The 25,860-nt window shown below is 42.9% G+C and overlaps 1 protein-coding gene and 1 long non-coding RNA gene across 2 annotated transcripts in view; one reads left to right on the top strand and one right to left on the bottom strand.

The window, feature by feature from the left end:
- Positions 1 to 22,758, bottom strand: part of Vps53 (VPS53 subunit of GARP complex) — a 133,361-nt gene extending 110,603 nt beyond the window's left edge. The window contains exons 1-4 of the mRNA XM_034505814.2: positions 22,526 to 22,758; positions 18,122 to 18,202; positions 9,370 to 9,419; positions 6,828 to 6,894 (exon numbers count right to left, since the gene is read on the bottom strand). Of these exons, the coding sequence (XP_034361705.1) occupies positions 6,828 to 6,894; positions 9,370 to 9,419; positions 18,122 to 18,202; positions 22,526 to 22,612 (285 nt within the window). The 5' untranslated portion in view covers positions 22,613 to 22,758. The remainder of the gene's footprint in view (positions 1 to 6,827; positions 6,895 to 9,369; positions 9,420 to 18,121; positions 18,203 to 22,525) is intronic.
- Positions 22,759 to 22,785: 27 nt separating this feature from the next.
- Positions 22,786 to 25,252, top strand: LOC143442752 (uncharacterized). Its single transcript, XR_013111195.1, has 2 exons — positions 22,786 to 23,109; positions 24,349 to 25,252. It is a non-coding gene; the product is annotated as an uncharacterized LOC143442752 (long non-coding RNA).
- The last annotated feature ends 608 nt before the right edge of the window (positions 25,253 to 25,860 follow it).

Below are 25,860 nucleotides of genomic sequence, written 5' to 3'. Positions count from 1 at the left end.
CATACACTGCAAGTAAATTCAATAAACTCGTTTGTTCCCACAGGTGAATTCTGGTGAAACTGTATTTTGGTTTGTTGTTGGGACCTTGTGAGGAGAGAAAGATTGATCTGTGTCTCCCCAGAGAAGGAATCCTCACAACAAGGCCCCAGTCTCAAACAAGGAGATAAAGCACCCCCTACATGTTTACATAGTGTCTACTCCTGAGGATCTCACATTAAGGGGAATGCTGACAAATCCCATTCAGAACAAGAAAAGCTCTGGAAATAATGTCAGAGAATTAAGGAAATTTGGGGTGGTTATGTCAGAAAAGGAACCCCACAGCCATTCTAAATGGCAAAACTATCACAGGGAAAGGGGCTAGGTTAGGTGTATGTGGTCCACCTGGCAGAACTGAGAGTGATAAGGGCTACAGTCAAGTATTCTTCCCTACTCAGTTCAGTCTAAGAGAATTCTCACAATTAAAGCTGAACACACCTGGAATAGTCTACTCTATGGACCAGTACAGTTGTGACCATATACATTTCCATGCTTCTGCAGAATCACAAACTGTCAGAGAAGCCATATAAAGTAATTTTTATTGGGTCGAAGCTCACACTACAATTGTCTACAGCTTTTTCCAAACCTGGGCTTCAGTAAGCAGAGAGCTGGAGAGGATGGTAATGATTCTCTTCCCTTCCTAAACCTCAGTCATGCTCTGTTCAAAGAAACAACCATGCTGTGGCCAAGCTGCACACAAGAGACAAAGCCAGAAGTCACTCCTGCATCAGTGATTCTCAGCAAGCTCCCTGGGTCATGCTTTGGCCCCTCTTGCAACTTCAATCCCAGCTTTTCCCTCCCCTAACCTGCTCTTACATTCACCTCTTTCTAGCTACCTTCCAGTTGTCTGTGTTAATCTTGGGAAGCTGCATACATTTTAGAGCATATCAGAGGATGTATTTGCTGAACTGACTCACTAACCACACATTTTTAACATGTGAACATTTAATTAAAATTGTGGACTGATGATCTCAACAGATGAAAATGGGGAGGACTTGGTGCCACAGGAATTTTGTAAGAGCATCGTAGTCTGGTTAGAAGAAGTCGCAGACCAAACCACTTCATGCTGGCCCACATGAGGGGCAGTCAACAACCAAAGGCTTTCCAAAATGTTTATTTAGCTAATTGCTAACCAAGGAGCTAGTATTCTAAAAACTGAAAAACAGCCTCATTCAATCTTCCATTTAAATATCTGCCTAAATATTTTTAAAATATTTATTTATATGTATATGCATGTGTCTGGGTGTGGGTTTGTACTCAGGAGTGTGGTGTCCACAAAGGCCAGAGGCATCAGATCTGCCATAGCTGGAGTTAGAGGTGATTGTGAGCTGTCCAACATGGGTACTAGGAACTTTGGGTCTTCCTAGTCTTCTGAAAGAGCAACAAGCACTTCAAACCACAGAATCATCTCTCCATACCATAGCTGACTGGCCCACAGAGATCCTCCTGCCTCTGCCTCCTGAGTGCTCTGAGTGCTTGGATTAAAGGCATGTGCCACTGTAGGTGGAGCTAAGGTGGGAGAAGTAGGGAGAGGAAGAGGAGGAGTAAAGGAGAGGAAGAGGAAGAGAAAAGGAGAGGAAAAGGAGGAGCTAAGAGAGAGTCAGAATGAGAAAGGGGAGATGGAGGCTGATGTTCGCTTGTCTGTAGCAGTCAAAGGTAGTTGGTATATGTAGGTTGGGTATTGGGTTACACCTCTGATTGTAAGGGTATCTTGTTATTGATCATTACTAAATATATAAGCCTTTGGACAATCTAAGCATTAGAGTCTCATCTGTATGGAGCCCATGTGGTTGGCGGGATGGTCTGGACACTGCCCAGCTTTGCAGAGACAGCGTAGAAGATTGGCAGAGCCATGTTTCACGCTGGCATCTTGTGGGTGGCAGGGCTGGTGTCTCTAGCTGGCTGTTTCTAGCTGCTGCGCGCACGTGGCCTCTGGCCATGTGGCTGAGCTAGGCAGAGACTCAGCTTAGATAGTCGGCTTGTCTGGTGGCTGTCTTTTAAATAATTACTACAACATGCCACCATGCTTACTTCCAAACAATTAAAAAAAAAAAAAGAACTTTTCTCAGGGTTCAGCTAAAGTGCTCAGTGAAGGAGCATGAGGGCCTGAGTCTGATCTCTAGCACCCCAGAAAATTTGAAATTTGGGTGCAGCAGCATGCACCTATAATCTCAGTGCTGGAGAGTGGCTATCTAGAGATTGCTGTTTAGCCAGCCTAGCTCAGTGAGCTTCAGGTTCAGTGAGAGACCTTGCTTTGAAAAGTAAGGTGGAGAGACAATGATCTCCTGCCTACACACACACACACACACACACACACACACACACACAGAGAGAGAGAGAGAGAGAGAGAGAGAGAGAGAGAGAGAACACAAAAGAACTTTCCTGCTAAAAATGTAATTTACAAGGCCAAGAGATGGCTGAGCAGCATGAGAGCCTAACAAGCTGGCTTTGTGCTGGAGCCATAGAAAAGGACACAGAACTGACTCTGCCAACTTGCTCTCTGATCCCAGCCCATGCACTGGGGCACATGCTTATGACCCTTCCCCACAGTAAATGCCTTAAAAATGTCTTTAAAGAGATCATGAAAGTCAGGTCTGGAGGCATGCATCTGTAATCCTAGCACTTGGGAGGTGGAATTCAGAGGGTCATAAACCAGAATGCACTCCATGAGACCCTGTCTCAAAAAAACAAAACAAAAAAACCCCAAAACAATAACAACAACAACAAAAAAGCAAGCAAATTCAAATAAGACTCCATGATATACAGTAAGACCAGTCTCTTGCTTTTTAAGGTTGAAAAGCACAGCTGCTTGGGTGGGCTTGAAAGATACTGTCTGGGCAGGGCACCTCCCTTTGACCCTATTGCTGCTGTCCTGAGTGTTCTCAGCCACTGAGAAGAAAAGTTCTGAAAGTAAATTCAGGTTGTGCTCCAGGGAAGAGGGAAACACAGGGCCTCCTGACCTATAAAACGCAGTGTTTTGGCACATCCATAATTCTCCTCCTCTGTGCCAGTCAGCTGGAGACTCCCAGCAGCAAGCCACCCACCAGAGTCACACTTCTATCCCTAGGAGCTGACAAGGACAGAACCAAAAGCGCTCCACTTGAGCTTGCACTTCAATCTGCTGGGAGAGACAGATGGAGGAGATGACAGGAAAAGCGATTACTTCTGGGCTTCCTCTCTGTCTGGATTCTAAGGAGACGAACACAAAATTCCATCACAGACTGAAATGTGATCTAAACATTCTTGAAAACACGGTCTTGTTCTCTGAAATATGAGCTGCCCTGCTGGCAATCATGTGAAGGTGGGGAGAGGCATTCTTGAGGCCTACCCCTTCTGGGGCTCACTCCCCCATGCTTCGCCCACAGGTAGTGGCCAGAATGAGTTCAGACACAGCACAACCAACAAACAGTCCTGAAGAATCAGCTTCTCTTCGTTTTCTTAGCATCTCACACACCTAAGACTCTCCCAAGTAGTTTAAGGTTTCTGGTGAGCCATTCTAAATGTAGGTCACAAAATACAGTAGTTCTATTCCAAATAGCAGTAGCCTGGGCCTGTTTACACATGAACCATAGTCTGGAGATGCAGCTCAGCTGTAGAGCTACACATACTTGCCTAGCATTTAGGAAGCCCCAAGTTAATCTAAGACACACCAGATATTCAGTGTAGCTGCACGTAGGGCTATTTGAACTAAAGTGTAAAGATAATGAAGAGTTCTTGCCTTCAAGAAGTCTACAAACTAGCCAGGAGGATGAGTAAGCCAAGGGAGAGTCACGAACTCAGAAGGCCAGGCACAGCAGAGGGATGTGGAGTGACAAGTAGGCAGGACATACATCTGTCTCCCCTCTGTAGAAGAACAGAGTCAGATAAAGGTCAAGTTTCCTTGGGCCTGAAATTACGATTCCTTTGATGTTATTCAGATGGGAAAAATAAAACATCATTCTTTAAAAAGCAATATTTGAGCTAGCCTTTAAATGGATAAAATTTTAAAATGTAAAAACTGAAAGAAAAAGAGGCAAAAAAAAAAAAAAAAGACCAACAAAAACAAAACCACTCAGGCCTTACTAGAGAAGACTGACGTTGTCCTGATAGAGAGGCAAATGTGAGAAGAATTGTCTAGATCAGGTTAAGAAAGCAGGAAGACCCTCCCTGAACTCCATGGGCTGGGGTGCTAGCCTGACTAAAAAGAAGAAACTGATCTGAACAAGCAGCCTTTACCTCTTCCTGCCTCCTGACTGTGGATGATGCACTGTGACCAGCTGCCTAATGCTCCTGCTGCCATGCCTTCTGGGTCATGATAAATGTCTCCCCTCCAACTGTAAGCCAGAATAACCCTTTCCTCCCTTAAACTGCTCCTTGTTGGGTGTTTTGTCACAGCAATGATAAATAATTAATACAGGTATAAAGATATGCACGGGTCAGAAAGCATGGGGTGTGTGGCAGCGCAGAAAGTTTTCAGTATGAACGATGAGACAGAGTTTGGAAACACTAGAAGCAGCCTCAAGCAGCAAGCAAGAAAGTGTGTCTGATGTCACTCAGAAGGCACAGACTGTTCTGAAGAGGCAAATGGCATGACACAAGAAATGGAAGTTAATCAGAACAATGAGGACCTTTCTCCTGATTATTACTCCTAAGGTCCTGTAAACATGGTGGACAAAAACAAAGTAGTAAACCTGTGAGAGATCAGGAAACAGAATGCCTTAAGAGAGCTAACGGTAAGAAACATTAGTGATAAGAAAAAGGTCAGGGGCTCAGCAGTTTAGAGCACTGACTGCTCTTCCAAAGGACCCAGGTTCAACTCCCAGTACCCACATGGCAGCTCACAACTGTCTATAACCTTAGTTCCAGGGGATCCAACACGCTCACACAGATATTCATGCAGGCAAAACACACCAATGTGCATGAAAAGAAAATAAATAATTCACGTTTTAAAAAAAGAAAGAAGGAAAGAGGACAGAGATAGGCTGCGTACCATGGACAACAATATAAGAGGTATATTAAGAGTGAACAGAACGAAAGCCATAAAATGTAGGAAGTAGAGAGGGAGAAAACTAAAAATGGATCTAGGGCAATGGCCCAGTAGGTAAGATACTTGGTTCTCAAGCACAAAGACACGCGTTCAATTCCAGCACCCATAAAAAGTCAGATAGAAAAGTGCACGCCTATCATCCCAGCAGTAGGGAGGCAGAAACAGAAGGATCTTTGGGGTACTGCTTGCTAATTTAGTCAAATTGATGAGCCCAAGATTCAGTAAGTAATTCTGTCACAAATATAGCATAGAAGCAATTAAGGAAGACAGCTACTTTGATTTCTGGCCATCACATGAAACAGCACACACACACACACAAACACACAAAAACACAAATAAGGGATCTAGAGAGATGGCTCAGTGGTTAGGAGCACTCAATGCTCCTGTAGAGGACCCAAGTTCAGTTCCCAGAATTCACACAGTGGCTCACTACCATCTGTAACTCCAGATCCAAGGGGTTTGATACCCTCTCTTCTGACCTTCACATGTGCACCAGATACAAATGTGATTCACATACATGCAGGCAAAACACTCATACACATAAAGATAAATACAAAAAGCCCACAAATAAATAAAAACCAACAACAGAAAATATAAAACTGAAAAATCTAAGATCGAGACATCTTTGAGCCATTAGCAGCAGAAACGGGGATGCTGCAGATGAGGAGACTTCTACCTAGATTAGCTCTGTTTTACACTCTAAAGGTAAGCATCACTGAGAGTGTTTTCAGAAGCTAGCTACACTGAAGCTATAGAGAGCTGGCCACTGTGGTTTGCACCTGTAATCCCAGCATTCAGCAGACTGAAATGGGAGGACTAGGCTACACAGTTAACACTGTCTCAAAACCACCTAGCACTTGTATAGTGTGCACAAGGCCCTGGGTTAAATCCCCTGCTCTGCAAAAAGCCAAGCAGGACAAGGGAGGAGTGAGGCCATCCCAGTGAAGGACAGTTGACTGAGGATGACTAATTGAAAGGGAAGCCGGGCAGTGGTGGCTCACGCCTTTAGCCCCAGCACTTGGGAGGCAGAGGCAGGAGGATTTCTGAGCTCCAGGCCAGCCTGGTCTATAGAGTGAGTTCCAGGACAGCCAGGGCTACACAGAGAAACCCTATCTCGAGACCCACCCCCTAAAAAAAACTAATTGAAAGGAAGGATAGACACTGCGGAGAGGAAAGAGAGAAAGGCACACTCAGCATCTCAGTTATCACAGCTCCCTCAGAACAGAATCCAAATAAACAAGAAGCTGGTTAACTAACAGATAGCATCTGCCCTTCAGTTACCGAAGAGACCTCCTCTCCACAGGCTTCTTTCCCCTTCATCCCCTCACAACAGCCCTCCACACAATAGTGAGACTGGAAGGAGTCCAGCCCTGCTGGCTGCCCGGGCAGGTGAGGAACCATAGCTGCAGCATCTCCTGCAGCAATCAAACTGAGTTCGACAACCAAGCTGCAGACCAAAACAGGCACCTGAGTTAGGCACAGGACATAAGACATGTCTGGGGTGATAAAAACAAGGACCCTTCAGTTCATCCAGTGTAGTCCGCAGGTTGCTGGCCCTGGGTGAGATGTGCATTAATAGGTGAGTGATGCCGGTCTGGAGGACACAGAGTGAGAGCCCATGGCTGGTCTGGAGCCCCTCACATGCTGGGGCAGGGCAATCATGCTTCCTGTTATATAGGAACAGACTAATAAACTGCAAACAAACTGTTCAACATTTTAGTCAAATTAGGGGACTGAAACTAATGCAAAGGGATGTGTCACTTACTTGCCTTCCATCCTGCCCCACATTTGTCTGACCTCTTACGACAGTCCGGATATTATCATCCAGTCTCCTGGCAAAAAAAAAAAAAAGGTAAGATATAAGTCAATAAGTCATTCAAGTAAACTCTATTCTGGGTAGAAAATCAGCAATTCACTCATCAGCCTCTGCAGAAAATCAGCAGTTCACTCACCAGCCTTTGCAGACTGTGCCTATTTAGTGCAGAATTCTGAACAAGTACAAGCAGCAATAGAAACACAAGAAGCTGCCATCAGTGCAGGCATAGGCCATTATCTTGTTTAAAAAAGGGCAAGAGCTAATATTCAGAAGTGGCTGAAAGGACCAATAAGACTGTAAACGTTTCCAGAGTAAACCAGCAGTGACAAAATTAGACATGTTTTACTGAAAGAAGCTAGCAGATTCAAATTAGCAACTGCAAAATCTCTACTTGGGTGACATTAAAAGGGTCAAGAAGCCAGTGTGAATGCTGGGCTGTGGTGGCACACGCCTTTAATCCCAGCACTTGGGAGGCAGAGACAGGCAGATTTCTGAGTTCGAGGCCAGCCTGGTCTACAGAGTGAGTTCCAGGACAGCCAGGACTAAACAGAGAAACCCTGTCTCGAAAAACCAAAAAAAAAAAAAAAAAAAAAAAAAAGAAGCCAGTGTGATTTGTGAAACCAGAGCTTGCTCTTTGTGCCCTGATGGCGTCAGAAGCAGCCTATGGCTTCTAGGATCTCTTGTCCCCTGGGCTCAGCAAGGGTCACTGTGCAGGGTCTCCACCAGAGGAGTTCTGTCAGCTTCATTTTGCATCTGAAGAGTCTATTTAAAGTATGGTAGCAAGAATGCAGGAGATACCTAGCTGACAGGGCCCCTGGATTACCAGGATGTTTCTACTTTCTATATATAAACTCTGGCAACATTAATGTCTCCTCTAGAGCCACTATGGCTGAAGCTGACAAAACAACAAGAAGGCTTTTTTTTTTCTTTTAAAGATTTACTTATTTTATTATTTTATTTGTATGAATGTTTTGCCTGCATGCATGTGTACCATATGTATGCCTAGTGCCTGCAGGGGATAGAAGAAGGTGTCAGATCCCTATATAGATGGTTGTGAGCCACCATGTGGGAGCTGGTAACCAAGCCGGCGTCTTCTTGTGTTAAGACAACAAGTGCTCTTAATAAATACGCCTCCTCTCTGGCTCCTCCTCTTTGTGCTTCCTAAAGCACTAGTGGGATAACACACTTATGGGGCAGTGCCCTTTACTGAAAGATTTAAAGAACACTGGGGGGGGGGGGCTGAGGAGGGGGAGAACAACTCTTCTTCTAGACTCAAAATAAACGTTTTTAAATTTTAAAATGTTTCCTCACCAAAAAAAATCAAATAAAACCAAGTTGAATATGGTGGTACATATCTTTAAACACTATCACTTTGAAGGCAGAGGCAGGTGGATCTCTGAGTCTGAAGTCAGCCTGGTCTACATACTGAGTTCTAGGACAGCCAGGGCTACATAAAGAGAGACCTCATCTCTAAATAAATAAATAAATATTTTTTAAAAGGAAACAAATGAGTACACACAAACTCCCCAAATTAATTTGAAGCAATGTAGTCAAGCTACTTATATAATACAAAGATATTTATTTAGTACCTCTTAGGTACCAAATTTATAAATGCAGATGGGGATAAGGCAGAAGAAGGCCACTGGGCAGCAAACAACTGATGATAACATGGACAGTCAGGCCCTGGGTTAACCACAGAGTTTAATTCTGGGCTACACCCAAGTCAACTTACAGATTCAATATTATAGTTATAGGTAACCAAAAGATATAAACCCATCTGTATAGCTGGTCTTAGCACTACAAAAAGGCAAACCTATTAAAGAATAAAAACATTAAAACATTGTGGGAAAGTTATTCCTTCTTTGAAAGTTAGCTTCTCTTCTTCCTTTTTTTCTTTTTCTTTTTGATAGGGTCTCATATATCCCAGGCAGATCTCAAGCTTAACATGTAGCCAAGGATGACCTTGAACTTCTGACTCTCCTGCCTCTCCCTCCCACATGCTAAGTAAGACTATAAGTTTTTGTACCCACACATGGTTTATGGGTTTATGCCATGCTTAGGATTAAATGGGGGCTTCATGTTATTATGCTGGGTTAGCACTCTATTAAGCTACATTCCCAGCCCTGATGATTTCTTTGTCTTGCTTTAAGACAGGGTCTCACTGTACAGCCCTGGCTATATAAAACAGGCTGGTTCTGAACTCAGAGATCCACTTGTGTCTACTCCTGAGTGCTGGGATTAAAGGTGTGCACCACCACACCTTGCCTGATAATAACTGCTTTTTAACAGTCTGTTCCAGCTCCTTTCATTTTGTATGGACAGTTAAACACTGGCCAAAGAATTAAGCTCTTTGCCATAGAGTTTACATGAAAAGCCACAAGAAAAGAATTATTTTTAAATTGAGATTTCAGTGCTTTCATCAAAAACTGCGACTCAGATATGACTAGATTAACAATATGCCTCTCATTAAAAACCACATGGCATTACTTACCTTATTTTCAGTCTAATTTTGTTCACAACATCGTCAATGTTTGCCAGAGACTACAATAAAGAAAAAAAAAGAATGCTGGCTATTAATTTCCTTTTTGGAATTCTTTTTCACATGCACTAAGGGGATGTTTCTGACACCTCAAGAAGTTTGATCTTGACACCACATTTAATTTTTTAAAAATGCTTTGGTTTGGGCTGGTGAGATGGCTCAATGGTTAAGAGCACTGGCTGCTCTTCCAGAGGTCCAGAGTTCAATTCCCAGCAACCACATGGTGGCTCACAACCATCTGTAATAGGATCCGATGCCCTCTTCTGGTGTGTCTGAAGACAGCTACAGTGTACTCATATACAATAAATAAATAAATAAATAAATAAATAAATAAATAAAAGCACTGACTGCTCTTCCAAAGGTCATGAGTTCAAATCCCAGCAACCACATGGTGGCTCACAACCATCTGTAATGGGATCTGATGCCCTCTTATGGGTGTCTAAAGACAGCTACAGTGTACTTACATATAGTAAATAAAACCCTTTGGGCCAGAGCGAGTGAGGCTGGATCGAGAGGGAGAAGGAAAGGGGGAAAATGTTTTGGTTTGTGTACATGTGCACATGGTGTACGTGTCTGCATGCATGTATGCCTATTGTTAGAGCACACACAGATGCATAGGCCAGAGGGTGACATCGGGAATCTTCCTCACTCCCACCTTACATACTGAGGCAGCGTCTCTCACTCACACGCACAGCTCACCTATTCACCTATCTTTCCTGCCAGCTTGCTCTAGAAAGCTCTTGTCTCCACCTTCTGTGTGCTGAGATTATAGGCAAGCCACCGTGCCCAGCATCTATATGGGTGCTCAGGATGCACTCAGTCCCCACACTTTTTCCCCTCAGCAGTGTGTGCTGAGCCATCTTCTCAGCCCGAATCCTTTTAAAACTAAGCAGTAGCTGACAAATCCACCCATTCTCTTTTGAAGCTTTGTTGGAACACAGCCACGTTAGTCAACTTGCATATGTCTATGGTTGCTTACGTACTACAGTGGCAGAGCTGGGAAGCTGTGCCAGGCACTGCAGGACCTGTAAAGTTAGAAGACTGTCTGGACCTTTATGGGAAGCTTGCTAACACTGAATGCCTAAGGTTGTGGGCTGGATGTGGTGGTGCACACTTTTATTTCCAGCACTCAGGAGGCAGAACAAGGGGAGTCTCTTTGAGTTCTAGGGTGGCCAGCACACAAAGTGAGACCCTGTCTCAAAAAAATATATATATATGACTATGACAAAATCATAAAAAAAGCTATACAAAGAAATGGAATGAATGCATACAGTCATACCAAAATGTCTAACTCTTACACACCACTGCTGGGAAGAGCCAGGACCAAGGCTACAGACTATACAACCCCACTGATGTGATTCCAAAATGGGTGGAATTACTTTCCACCCTAGAAGCTGAACAACAGCTCTCTGAGGAAGCAGTGATTGACACAGCAAGACAGGCTCGCTGAGGACATTGTGTTAGTCCTCAAGGTCCTCCTTGAGTGATGGCGCCCTTCAATTGGGAAAATTCATCAAGCTGCTCACTTAATATTTGTCTGCTAAAGCCAGGCAATATGGTATACACCTGCAATTCCAGCACTCAGGAGTTTGAGGCAGGATGATCACAAGTTTGAGTATCAGTCTACTTAGTAAGTCCCTTTCACAAACAAACAAAAAGCCAGGCAGTACTTGAGAGGCAGAGGCAGATGAATCTGAGTGTGAGGCTAGCCTGGTCTACAGAGTGAGTTCCAGAACAGCAGGGACTGCATGAGAAACCCTGTCTCAAAAAACCAAACACATAAAACTGTATACCTCTCTAAAATACCTTACCCTGTACCAAGCACACACAGTTACTTTTACGTATACAGATGTGTTAGGAAAATGTCTAGGAGACCATATACATTAGTAGTTGTGTAGCTATAATTCCAGCCAGTGGCTGGAATCTAGAAAATATGAATCAGTAGCTTTAGGACAAGATAATTTCAGTGTTTCTTATCTCTGCCTTTGAGTATTTGCCTATATTGTAATTCATCTCTACTGACTGCTATGGAAGAGTGAAGACAGACCTGGAGAGAAAATACGGTGAAATGGTGCCCCCTGGTGGAAGATGGGAAGATGGGAATTTTCTAATTCCCCTTGCCTCCTCCCCAACAATTTTTCTCAGGAGGAACTATGCTTAAAAATTTTAAATTGCTTCTGGCTCTCTAACAGGAGGAAGCCAGAAACCTCCCAGGAACATAACTGTGATGCCACACTACTCTGTCCACATGATTTCCGTTAAGCCAAGGTTTACTCAGAATTTTCAGAAATCCAAGAATAGTCAGCCAGAGGTGAAGGCGAAATTCAGAAAAGAGAAGCTTTTAAGGAGGAAATACAACTCAAGTGGGGTGAATTTAGCCCTACTCTGTTAGGTTAGTCCCTTCACAACTGGACTGTGCGTGATTTAAATCACCGCCCATGGAGGAACAGTCGGTGAGTTGTTCAGGACCACACACTTGTCCACTCTGCCACTGTCAACTCTCTGGTGGACAGTTGTTCAAGGTCCCTGAGTTTCTTAGGAAAATGGGCATAACAGTTCCTGGCCTACTAACTACTGGAACCCGCTCTTAAAACAACAACAGTAATGATTTTGTGTGGTGTGGTGTGTGTGTGTGTGTGTGTGTGTGTGTGTGCAGGCATGTGCACACAAGTACCATGGTTTGAGCACAAATGTCAAAGGACAGCTTGTGAGAGTTGGTTCTCTTCTGTTATGTGAGTCCTAGGACTGAACATAGGTCCTCAGGCTTAGCGGCAGGTGTCTTTACCTGTTGAGCCTTCTACTGGTCTGTGTGTGTGTGTGTGTGTGTGTGTATGGTCTATCTGTCTGTCTGTCTTCCCCTCCCTCTCTCTCCTCCTCTGTCTCTTTTTCTGTCTCTCTCTGTGTGTCTCTATCTCTACACGCGCGCACACGCACACACACACACACACACACACACACACACACACTGGCTTAAAAAAATTTTTAAGACCAGATGATAGTGGCACACATCATTAATCCCAGCACTCCTCAGGAAGCAGAGCCAAGCAGATCTCTAAGTTCAAGGCTAGCCTGGTCTACAGGCCTACAGTGAGTTCCAGGACAGCAGGATTATACAGAGAAACCCTGTTTCAAAAGAACAAAACGTATTTGAGAAATCTAGATGAAGGCAGCCAGGAATTCTGCTTTGTCACCACACCTTTCTAAATGAGGGATTTATCAAGATAATATGATTTATATACTCATGGATAATTATGTATATATCATATATAATCATACACTATAAGATCATTTTAATTACAAATATGAAATATTTATAAGGTATTTAAAATTGTCAAAACATATACACAAGCAAAAATCTAGACAGTAAGAGCATGTAGTAAAATGCAGGCTTCTGCTTGCCCAGTTCCACCTGACTGCAGCTTCTCTTTAGCAGAAGCCATGGCTCTGAACCAGCTTCTGGCTTACTTTCTCAGACTGAGTAAAAAGCACATCCAAGGATTGGCTTCACCATGCCTTTTCACTCAGTCATATGCCTGGGAGGCCATTCTATACCAGTCAATATTGACAGCACCACAGTAGACATTTGATAATTTGATAATTCAAAAAATGAATCATCTTTAGACAGGAGGGTCTTGGTTAAACTACATTGGGTTTTTTTTTTTTTTCGTTTTTTTTCTCCTCTTCTTCCTCTTCCTCCTCCTTGTCCTCTTCCTCCTCTTCAAACAACATTGCTTTCTAAGAATCATCCAAAATAATTATGCAGATGTGGAACTGCATTTTAAAAATCAGAGAGGGCCAGTGAGATGGCTCAGGAGGTAAAAAATCTTGTTGTACCAACCTGATGAGTCTCAGTTTTAGAAACTACAGTAGGTGGATAGAAGCAACTCCAAAAGCTGTCCTCTGACCTCTAAGAACACACACACAGCAGTACAAACATGCCTGCACACATGAATATCTAAAATAGCAAAGACCTGTAGACAAGGGCCACTGATAGGAAAAACAGATTAGGGCACAAGAGCAGATTTATCTGATGGTCCTTCTGCCCACCCCTAGAGACACTGGACAGGTAGGTTAGGAAACAACAAAAGCATGGCAGTACATGAATAAGGTTCTCAAAAGAACAGAAAGCCTCAACTAGGGACATAAGCTCAGTGGTAGAGCACTTGCCTACACATGTAAAACCCCAGATCTATCTATCCCTCCCCCAACCCCGACACACACACACTCTACACTTAATTACCTGATAGATTTACAGCTTTCCTATTGAACAAGCACAAGTGAGAGGGTGCTATCAATTCATTTGGTTACCTCACAGAAACTCTTTTCCTTAATCCTCTGGGCCATAAGAGGAGCACTACCATACACCTCCAGGTTAACATTCAGGAAGTGGGTTCTGAAAGGACAGTCTAAGGTTCTGGAGCTCTGTCTGATTCTAGTTGCTTTTTTTTTCCCCCCTTCATCTTGAGCCTGGTTTCTACTAAGACCATCTGATAAATGTTCTATCTCTGAGCTACACTCCATGCTATCTCTCTACAATGGTTGACCTTCCTTTACACCTGTGTCTGACAGAGCTGACATGTCCCATCTGTTCAGTGCAGCCTATGAAATGGGAGTCTTCCCAGGAGAGAGAAGAAAGCCCTCTGGGGATCCAGCATCTAGACACATTGCTGCTTGGTGCATCTTCTCTTTGACAACCACTCATCTGGTTTGGTTGTAATGGAATTGTACTGCTAAATGATTTATTGAACATCATTTCCTTCTTTTTAATAATTCACGCTGATCAGAGAAAATTCAGATTCTTGGTAAGATAATCCCATGTTTTCAAGAAAGTGTAAGTGCCATGAGTGTTACGTTCTACTCTTCAATGAAAATAGATGTGTTTTTAAGAACAGATTGGGATAATGTGTTACCTGCAAAAGAAAAAAAAAGTTTGTTTGCTTGCTTTCTTTGTGTTCTCTCTACTTGATAATAAAGACCCAGAGCACCTTGAAGGTCAGTAAAAAAAAATTTGTAATTATTTTTTTAGACATGTTTTTGACAAGACTGGCTATCAGACAAGACTGGCCTTAAATTCATGGTCTTCCTGCAGTGGAATTAAAGGTGTATACCACAGTTTTTTAAAGATTTTTATTTATTTTATGTGTGAGTGCCTGTATGCATGAATGTGAAGGTGTACATGTGTATGCCTGATGCCTGAAAAAAAACATAAAAGGACATGGGAATCATGGAGTTGGCATTACAGATGGTTGTGAGACGGTGCTGGGAATTGAACTTGGGTCCTCAGTAAGAGCCACAAGTATCATAACCACAGGGCCATCTCTCTTTCTGACTTACTGAAAGAAACTTGATTGTTTGGGTTATTTTGAGTGTCTCAAGTAGGCCACACTGGGTTTCCACTCTCAGTATCTAGTAGCTAGACCTGAACTCCTGATCTTCTGGCCTCCAAGTCCTGGGATTACAGATGACACTGTGCTCAGCTAAGTCTTTTTCTGTGCTCAAATTTCTGGATTATGTTATTCTTTTCTTTTCCCTCTTTTCTTCTTTCAAGAATTAGAAATGGAGCCTCTAGCCTAACAAATGCCAGACAAATATTCTAACACTAAGCTATATCGCCAGCCTGTTTTTTCTCTTGAGCTAGGAGTCTTGCTAGGTTGCCCAGGCTGGTCTTTAATTCCCAGACTCAGGCAATCTTCAAGTGCTAGTGATTTTCATAAATTTCATAGCATCTCCTCTCAAACCTCCAATAACATGAAAACTGATTTTTTAAAGATTCACTGTAAGGAAGCTGAAAATGTTTTCCAGATTATTGGCAGCACATATGGCTCCTCTCCAGCACCACATAGGGGGCGCTGTTATATACAGAAAGCTGGGATTCCCTTATACTTAAACTTGGTGAAGGAGAGACATCTGAGGATTTGTGGCCCCCACTTCAGCCACAGCATCCATACACATCTGGGCCACTTAAGAGGAATACAGCCTCATCACCTCACTTACAATGCCACTAAATCTTCAGATATAGACATCTCTGAAACTAATTTGAAATTAAGTATCTTTTATAAGTCCATTGTATGTATGTATGTATGTATGTATGTATGTATGTGTATTTGTCCAAGAGTTAAAAGACCTGATAATTAGGCCCCCACTTTCTACTTTTCTGTGAAGACCATGGGGATCTGGGCTGGTTGATGACCTAGTAGGTCTAACTCTAGATCCAGGAAAATAAAGTGTGACCTGACCCTCTCTGTTCTGCACTTTCTGACTTACTGGAAGAAACTTCATTGCATACTATCATGCATGTAGAAGCATAATCAGACAAGACACAAAACTGAAGCTGAGGAGTTAACAAATGCTTTACTTAAAAAAATGTGTGTGTGTGTGTGTGTGTGTGTGTGTGTGTGCGCGCGCGCGCGCGCGCGCATAGATAATCATTTCAGAAAGGTGAAAACCTGGTGACTTCCTAACTATAGCTTTCTAACAGTAGTTAGGAAAAATTCTACAAATTTTCTAATAGTAATTTGGGTTTTTTTGTTTGTTTAGTTAAATTGCCATTGTATTTATTGTTGTTTTGAGACAGAGTCTTGCTATGTATCCCTGGTTGCCCAGAAACTCACTATGTAGACCAGGTTGGCCTTGAATTCAGAGATCTCCTTGCCTCTGGCTCCTGAGTGCTGGGGTTAAAGCTGTGCCTCACCATGTCCAGCACACCAGGATTCATGATAAGACAGGAGAAGTAACATACTCAGACGGCTACACTGGTCACCTCTAAACTAGTTGTTACCAAATCTCTATCACAAGCTAACCCCAAATTTCCTTCTTGCAGAAATGTTGAGCAATGAAGTCTATGCTACTTAAAACAGTTCCAAAAAGACAATCACACAATGTAACAGTTTTCAAATTTTATTTTTAGAATTAATGAATTTCTAAAAATTAGACTGTTAAAAAAAGATAACTTTGTTATTAAAGTTAAAATCAGAAAAAGATGGGATGCTGTTGGTAAAGTTCAGTATGAAGGTATGTTTGTTAGGATGTGAACAGTGATGGGGAGGGTACCACACTCTTGAATATCACCTGCATATTTCCACTCCATGGCTACAAGTGAGCAATTCATGGCCTACACTGCTCACACCATCCACTGACCCTGCTTACCTTCCCCCTGCAGCATCGAGTAAAGGTGCCAACAGCTGCCACGTGGAGCAGGCTACAACCAAAGTTTAACATCCTCCCTGTGGCCTACCATGCCATTTCTTCAGCAGAGCCTCTGGATTCTTAAGCTTGCTTTCACCATGTCCAATATCGCCCCTGTCACATTTCAGCTGAGCTGTCATGGGTACTTGTCACTCTGCTCACCATTCATAACACATGGAGAACCCATCATTGACAAATGTTTAGTACTTGTCACTCTGCTCACCATCCATAACACATGGAGAACCCATCATTGACAAATGTTTAGAATGTCTGGTGCAATCAATACCAGATCAATGCTAAATCTTAACAATGTGGTTGTAGTAGTAGTTAGGGCTTATGTACAATACAATGATCACTACTGACAAAGACAATTCTATGCTGAATTATCAAAATGGACGGTAAGTTCTTTGTTAGTAAAGACCATCTGGTGGTTGATTTCCATCTTCGAATCAATCTCTCCCATCCAGCTCTACCAAATTAGGCAGAGTAGGCACTTTAGACATTTTTTAGTTCTTGTCTTCCTCCAGCACTCCATGAGACCAGGAGAAAAAGTGCTATGTTGACCACTTCTCTCCAGTTTCTAAAACAGTTCCTAATACTTACTATATGCTTCATAAACAACCAGTGAGTTTGATTGGCTAACTAAATAAATGAGCACTTCATGCACTGCCTAAAAGCTCCTGGGATTTGATTTCCTAAGGAACCTCTTGTCTTTTTCCTGCACTCCTCCTTCCCTAGCTCCCTCATAGCATTCAATGACATCCCTTCTGCTGACCGTGCACATCTCAGTGCAAGGATGCATCCCCATGCCCAGGACAGTGACTGACATTCACTTAGTGAATAACTGAAAAACCCAAAGTCCAGCATGGCAGCACACACCTGACATCTCAGTGCTTAGGACAGTGACAGCACATGACAGGTATCCAGTAAACATTTGCTTAGTTAAGAAATGAAAACTCAAAGTTGGGCATGGTGGCACACACCTGTCATCCCAGCACTGAGGAAGCAGCGGTAAGAGGCTCATGCTGGCTATACAGTGAAGTCATGCTGAGCTATATTAGATCCTGCCGGGGGCAAGAGGGGAGAGAATATGTCTACCTGGATTTTCCCCAATTTTCCAGCTTCTAACTCTGAATTACTGAAAGAAAACCCCATCTAGGCAAATCACACAACAAGAAAACATAAACAAAATGCCTGCATCTTTACATTTTAAAAGCTGCTTTGTAACTTGGGGTTTATCCTGTCTACCTCACTCCCACTTTTCTTTCCTATGTTATGAAACCACAATTTATAACACAAAGTTCTGTGAGCACTAAGGGGGACTCTCACAAAATAAAGGTACAATCTCTGACAATATGCTCGCCAAAGAACTCCATGCTCGTTCAATTTACTAACTGGCCCCATTGGTTACAATGGAATTTGATTTAAACTTAATGTCATTTGATAATCACACCAATCACGACATATAGGATAAGCCAGAAGCCACCAGGATGAAGGAAACCTAAAGCTGTATACTCACTTGCTCTGTGGGGAACAGAGTATTGATATACTCAACAGCATTGAAGTCAGCTTGATCAAGAGGATCCTGGCTTGGGAATACCTACATAAAAACAGGGGGTTATTGATTAAAACATTAAGTTAGAGAATATATATATATATATATATATATATATATATATAATTATTGTTTGGGGGTTTTGTTGTTGTTGTTGCTGCTGCTGTTGTTTGTTGTTCCAATTGAAAGGAATGGGGCCAGCAAGATGACTCAGAGTCAGTCATCTTGTCATGTAAGCCTAGGAACCCCAGTTGGACCCCCAGAATCCAACTTCACAGTGTTGTCTTCTGACTTCCACATACGTGCTATGGCATGTGCACCAGCACATCGCATCATGTACACACACAGAATGATACTTAAAACAAGGAAATAAAACTGTAAAAAATGGATTCGAAATTCAATCTTAGTATTAGACAGTAAGCTCTTGAATATAAAACAAAACAATAACAGAAAAGTTCCAACTTTTTTTCATTGTATAATACCTCACATATAACAGATACTCAAGAAAATAGTTAGATGCTGGGATACAGGAATCAAGGAAACAAGAGAGTAAAGCCGTAAGGAAACAGGTGGGATGGGAGCGACATCTTCAAGTCAAGGAAACTAAACAGCACTGGCAACGATCAGAAGCAAGAAGAAAGCCAACCTGAGAGTCTTCAGAGTGAACGTGGGCCTGCAGACACTGTTTTCTGATTTTTTTTTTTTTTTTTTTTGAGAGATGATCTTACTATGTAGCTCAGGCTAACTTGCAACTCATTATATAGCCCAGGCTGCCCCCAATCTCCTCCTGCCTCAGCCTCCCAAGTACTTGGATTATAGGCGTATGCCAGAATGCCTGGCTTCTGCTAATATTTTTGTTTCAAGATTTCAGACAGCCAAAATTGTCACAGGAGAAAACAAAACAAAACAAACCCAACATGTATATAAGAGATTTTAGGATGGGACCCAAGAAACACCTACCAACGTTAATTTTCAGCACCTGCAGTGCTGACACTGCAGCACAGTAGAGACCGCAGTGTGGGCACCTCCTACTAATAGAGGACTCAGAAGCCTTGATGACAGACTGCTATCTCTGGCATCTGAACAGCAGCAGTCACATGCACTGAAGCAACATTTACCTATCCATTACTTTCTTATGTATGTCTGTCTAGAGTCACATGTGGTGTCCCAAAGCCTAACAGTCCAGCACTAGGTGTAAGCAAGTGGATCAGGCATTCAAAGTCATCACTGTCAGCTACACAGCAAGCCTGAGGCTAGCCCAAGTTATATGGTACTCTGTTGCCCTTCTTTGGGCTGGTGAAACATCTCAGTGGTGAGATGTCTACCCAGAGACCCCAGGTTCAATTCAAACACTATCTTGAGAAATATAAGTCCTCACAAAAGTCACAATTTGAAAAATGTGTAACAGGGTGGGTTATAAAAGGCTGGAGCATGGTGGTATATGCCTATAATCCTAGCATGGGGGGGGGTGATGTGTGTGCACATCTGTACCAGAGTGATTGTGGAGGATCAGGAATTCAAGGTCAATCTTAGCTACATTGTGAGGGCAAGGCCTACATGAGATCCTGTTTACAAAACAGAGTAGCAGGGTACAGAGACTAGCAAAATTAGACTTAGCAGGTAAAATAATTTCCTCTAAGCTTGATGACCTGAGTTCAGTCCCTAGGTCCCACATGTTATAGAAGAGAATTGACTTAACTCTGCAATTTATCCTCTGACCTCTACAAGTACACTGGTGCACATGTATACAAATGTAATAATAAAACAAAGCAAAACAGAAAAAAAGTGATCCCTTGGGTTCTGAATTTTACTAACTCAAGACAGATAGTAACTCTGTAAAGATATCTTCAGCAAAACAGTCTGTGAAATACAGAGTTAAAGAATCCGGAGTTAGAAAGATGGCTCAGGGTTAAGAGCAATGGCTATTCTTGCAGAAGACTTGGATGCAGTTTCTAGAACCCATATGGTAGTTCCTTGCAACTGTCTCCAATTCCAGTTCCAGGGAATCTCATGCATCTTCTGGCCTTTAAGGGCTCCTGAATTTACATGGTGCACATAAACTCACTCAGGATCATACATATACACATAAACAGTAAATAAGTAACTTTTTATTTAAGAATAAAAATGAATGAAGCAGTATGACTTCCTAGAAAAGGTAGAAGATGGTTATTAGAAGAGTTACAGCTTCTAGGATGTAGAGGGCAAGTGGAGGCAAAGCCAGTGACAGGTGGAGCTTAGTCATTTCTTTTCAAAGTTTAGCATTTCGCTTCTGTGCTATACACCTATGGTGAGAATACACCACACATACATATGATTATAGAATTAATAAAACCCCCTTGGCAAAGGGAGTGCTGGGAACAGGGCCTGTCGTTTGGAACTGGTATGAGGAAGTGGGTTATCCACTTCCTAACTGCTCCCAGTTTCTTCATTCTTCTCTTCCTGTTCCTGGGTTTAATCCCAGGCATTAAGAGATTTCACACAACACAGCCCTTGACTTAAGCTACTTCACCCGGTGACACCTATAGGGAAAAGGCCAGGCCTCAGCGTTGGCAGAAAAATTATAGATTTACCAAAAGATGTTTAGACACTGTACTTCATGGGCAGTTTAAAGAATTTTAAGGGAACATATGCATAGGTCACATACACATAAATACAGGACAAATCTTAAAAGGTTGAGAATTTTTTTTAATTTGGGTGACATTGAAAACTATCCCTAAGAGTCCTCTCTTCCCAACAAGAAATTTTTGTTGACTAAAGTCCCTTGTCAAGTATATTAAAATGTATGGTCATGATATTAGAAGTAACTGCATAGGCCCCTATATAGGGTTTTGTTCTTGATAAAGGGAGAAATATCTTCCTTAAGGGAACTGACATGGGGTTATGTTGTAAGAAAAAGCACATTAGAAACTATGGATATGGCTCAGTGGTAAGACACTTATCTCACGTGCCAAGGATCTAGTTCAATCCCCAATACTAATAAAAAAAAAAAAAAAAAATAGAGCCAGGCAGTGGTATCGCACGACTTTAATCCCAGCACTTGGGAGGCAGAGGCAGGCAGATTTCTGAGTTCAAGGCCAGCCTGGTCTACAGAGTGAGTTCCAGGATAGCCAGGGCTATACAGAGAAATCCTGTCTTGAAAAAAAAAAAAAAAAAAAATAGAAAGAAAGAGTGTGTCTCACTTAGTGACTATTGCCCAAGTAAAATACTAATTCTACTAATAATAATTAGCATATATGGGCCATTCATACTTTTTTTAATTTGTTTGTTTTCAAGACAGGATTTTCTGTGTATCCCTGGTTGTCCTGGAACTCACTTTGTAGACCAGGGGGTGGGGAGATATATATGCGTGTGTGTGTGTGTGTGTGTGTGTGTGTGTGTGTGTCTGTGTGTCTGTGTGTTATGGTCAGGAGTAGTTTTCTCCCTCTATTTTGAGGGTCCTGGGGAAGAGACTCAGGTCAGCAGGCTTGGTGGCACAGTGCCTTTACCCACTGCACCATCGCACTAGCCCTCAACTTTTTAATTATGGTAAAGATCTGTCTTAGTTTCCTTTCCATTGCTGTGATAACACAGCATGACCAAAAACAACTTGGGAAGTAAATAATTTATTTGGATTACAGGTTACAGTATATCATCAGGTGAAGCCAAGACAGGAAATGGAGCAGAAACCACGAAGGAATGTTACTTACTGGCTTGCTTTCCATGGCTTGCTCAGCTTGCTTTTCTATACAGCTCAGAACCTGCTGCCCAGGGGTGGTACCTTCCACAGTGGGCTGGGTCATTCTACAGCATCAACCAAAAAAATGCCCCCACAGGTTTGCCTGTGGGAGGCAATTCTCGACTGAAGCTTCCTCTTCCCAGATGACTCGGGCTTGTGTCAAGTGTGTGTGTGTGCGCACACACACACACACACACACACCACACCAGCACAAAGGCCATTTTCCAGAATGCCACCCCACACCCTATTCTGTCATTAGTTTCCGCAATGATGAAAATATCCCACTGCCAATTCCAAAACCACTCCAAGAGCTTAACTTGAGAAACGGGAGAAGCAGCACTAGCTGAAAAATGAATGAGGTCTTAAAATATCCCATTATGCGAATTCTTCAGTCACAGGGCTCCTTCTAGATTCATTCTGTCAAAGAGCAAATCTTGGCCCAAACCCAACAGGGCGTGACAACCTCAAAAGACAGAGCCTAGAGAAGACGTGTTCGGTCCCCAGGCTGAAAAACCCATTCCCACCTTCACTACCATCCAGACTTCCGCTGTGCATTCGAGCCACCACCTTTCAGCCTAGAAGGGTGGATTCGACCCCAGGCCCAGAGCCGCCCCTTCCACCAAAGCTCCCTCCTGAGGGGGTGGAGCGCTCACCTGCTCGATGGCTAGTTGCACCTCTGGCGTGAGCTGCAGCACAGCCTCCAGCTCCTCCACAAACTCCAGTTCCTCCTCCTCCATCATCCCGCCGCTCAGCCCCCCCGACGCCGTCTCCAACCCTGTTCGTGGTCTGTCTGTCACCAGGACCCCAGAACAGCAACCCTCCCGGTACAGGGCTCGAGGGAGCCGCTACTCGCTCGGCTAGCCCGGCACTTCCGGAGATCCGGGCACTTCCGTGAACCGGGGGACTCTGGGATAGCGGAGGATTGACTTCCGCAGACATGGCTGTCAAGCCCCTGGAAAATCTCCAGATAGCCCTTAACCACAGGTTCACTGATAGCACGCGTCGGGTTCTTAATATTGGGAGCCCACTCCACCTTGCCCAGGGCGCGTCCCCCACCGGCGCCGTAGTGTCGTTGGAGAGACGGGGCGCCCCAAAGAGCGGTATCCCCAGCAGTGTCTCAATGAATGGGCAGTAAGCTCCGCTGGCCAGGAAGCCAACATGCAACCTGCTCGCTGGATCCCCTTGGTCTAGGGCAGTCTGTGTCCCCCTGCCATCGGGAGTGAAATGACCCCAACTGGTAAGTGACAGTGTTGCTAAGGACATTTGAGGTTTGGGTCTGCTCTTTTGGGTCTGTCCACTGGACAGAATTGTCTGAAACCTCCTCACTAGGGTGAGGAGTAAGGGGAAAAGCGATCCAAAGCTGGGAAGTGCTTGGTTTTTGAGACCGAATGTCCGGGCGGTACATCCTTGTTTACACCCTTGATAACCTTATGATCTTGAACAAAGTACTCCCATCTGCCCTGTTTACACTACGTTAGATGGGGTGAGCATTAAATATGGAAGTATTATGCAGATTTAGGCAGGTAGTACAGGAAATGTTAGGGTGTTTAGCCTCGTACATCACAAAAAGAGGAGCCAGATCGCCCTGTGGAACCACTTTTCCAGCAGGCACTGGAACAATGAGGGAATTGCAGCCAAGGGAAGGGTTGCCTTACTAGTTCAACATTGTGAAACCCTCGACCAACGAGTATCTGGCCCTGCTGAACTTCTAGTTTTTTCTTACATATTGTTTTATCGAAATTGCTTTAGGGATAATATAATTTGCTTTTTTCATTTAAAAAATTGCAGTATTAGGAATGGAATTTTATTGTTGTTTTAGTTTGCAGGAAAAAAAACCTATGAGTAGTATAATTTTTAGCAACCAAAAAAAATGCTTAAAAATATAATTGTAGGAGTGTGAGAGAGACATCGAGATGGCTCAGCCAACAGAGCATTTGCCCCCAAGCTTGATGCTTGAATTCATCCCTAGAACCCACATGTTAGAAAGAGAGTCCTAACTTCCACAAGTTGCCCTTTGACTTCCACACATATATTATTGACTCATAAAATTATGGTTTTGAAAATTATTTAATGACATGGGAATGTATCCACCGTGTATTTCAGAAAGCAGAATATTTCTGAGAGCAAAATTGGCTGGGTGTGATGATACAAACCTGTCTATAATCCCAGCACTTGGAAGATGGAGGGTAGGTGGATAAGGAATTTACTGTCTCAACCAAAAGCAAATGACAAGGAAATATTTTTTCTTTATTTTCCCACACATCTACAGTGAACATACAGTACTTTTATTATCAGAAACTCTAGGTGTCGTTTGGATGTGGTAGCACGTGCCTGTAGATACTAGGACTCTGGGAACTGGAGCAGAAAAATGGAGAGTTGGAGGCCAGCTGGACTATGTAATGAGATTCTGTCTTAAAATCAAAACCAAAGGCTGGCAAGATGGCTGAGCCATTAAGAGTGCTTGTTGTTCTTCCAGAGGATCCAGGACCTAAGTGCAGTTCCCAGCACCTTCGTTGAGCAGCTGGCAACCATGTAACTCCAGCTCCAAGGCATCAAACATCCCCTCCGGGAACGCCCACACATATGATGCATGTATACATAATTTAAAAATGAAGAGGACAGAAAGATGGCTCAGCAGTTAAGAGCACTGGCTGCTCTCCCAGAGGACCAGAATTCAATTCCTAGCACCCACATGGTGGCTTACATCAATCTGTAACTCCAGTTCCAAGGGATCTAGCACCTTTTTATGGTTTCCTTGGACACCAGGCATGCACATGATGTACACATATACATACAGGCAAAATACCCATACACATAGAATTAAAAATAAGATAAAACAGACAGGTGAAAGGGGTAGAATGAGGAGAGAGAGAGAGAGAGAGAGAGAGAGAGAGAGAGAGAGAGAGAGAAGAAGAAAAGCACATGTACTGTTCCTGAAGGAACATGCAGTTTTATCATGTCTTATTTTTTTATTTTAAATTAGATATTATTTGCATACAGTGAAATTAGCCCTTTTCAGTTTCCAGTGCCATGAGCTTTGATAAATGCATGTCATCATGTCAGCATACCACAGTGCAGTTGGGACAGTTCCATCATCCCCTACTTTCCTTCACACCCACTCTATTGTCTGGAAATCACTGGCCTGACTTTTCTGGAATTTCATATAGATTCTACATGAATGGAGTCCTACAGCATGTCACCTTGTGACTCTGTCTTCTCTCACTTAGCATAATGGCTCTGTGATTCATCCATGTTGTTTGTGTCATCAGTTTGTTTCTTACTCTGTTGATTTATCTACCAGGTGATTTGGAAACATCTGGGTTGTTTAAATTCTGAGAAGCTGTGAATAAAGTGGGTGAATAAAGCTGCTATAAACATTACTGTCTAAAGTTTTGTCTAAGTTTTTTGTTGGCTTAGGTGTATGCCTAGGAGTAAGATTGTTAAGTGGTACAGTCTGTCTGTGTTTACAATTATAAGGAAGGGTATTATTTTCACATCCCTACTGACAATGTCTAAGAGTTTCAGATACTTGGAGAGTTTCCTCTTAATGGTGGTAATAGCTAATATTTCCTAATTCGTATTATATGTCATGCACATACCAAACATACTACAACTAATCCATACTACTCTTAATCCACAAACAGTTCTGGAGTTTGTAATTACTATTATCCCAGTTTAACAGATGAGGGAATGGAGAGCTGGTTCAAACAAACAAAACAACCTAGATCCTACGGCTTCTGTCACTCCCTCACTCATGTAATAAATATTGAACACCTGTTCCTGCTGATGACAAGCACCTACGCTAGGTGCTGGATTCAGCTAAGAACCAGATACATCAAATGCCTGCCATCACAAAGCTGACTTCATGTAAGGAGATAGTGTTCACACTATAAAGATGTAATCATGATAGGTACCTAGCCAGGTAAGGACAGTGCACTGAGAGAGTGTGGGTGTGGAATGCCTCTGGGGAAGCTTTTTCAAAGGAAGT

This window comes from Arvicanthis niloticus, chromosome 6 (assembly GCF_011762505.2).
Source record: "Arvicanthis niloticus isolate mArvNil1 chromosome 6, mArvNil1.pat.X, whole genome shotgun sequence".
NCBI classification, from domain to species: domain Eukaryota; kingdom Metazoa; phylum Chordata; class Mammalia; order Rodentia; family Muridae; genus Arvicanthis; species Arvicanthis niloticus.
This window is presented reverse-complemented; position numbering and strand designations above follow the sequence as displayed.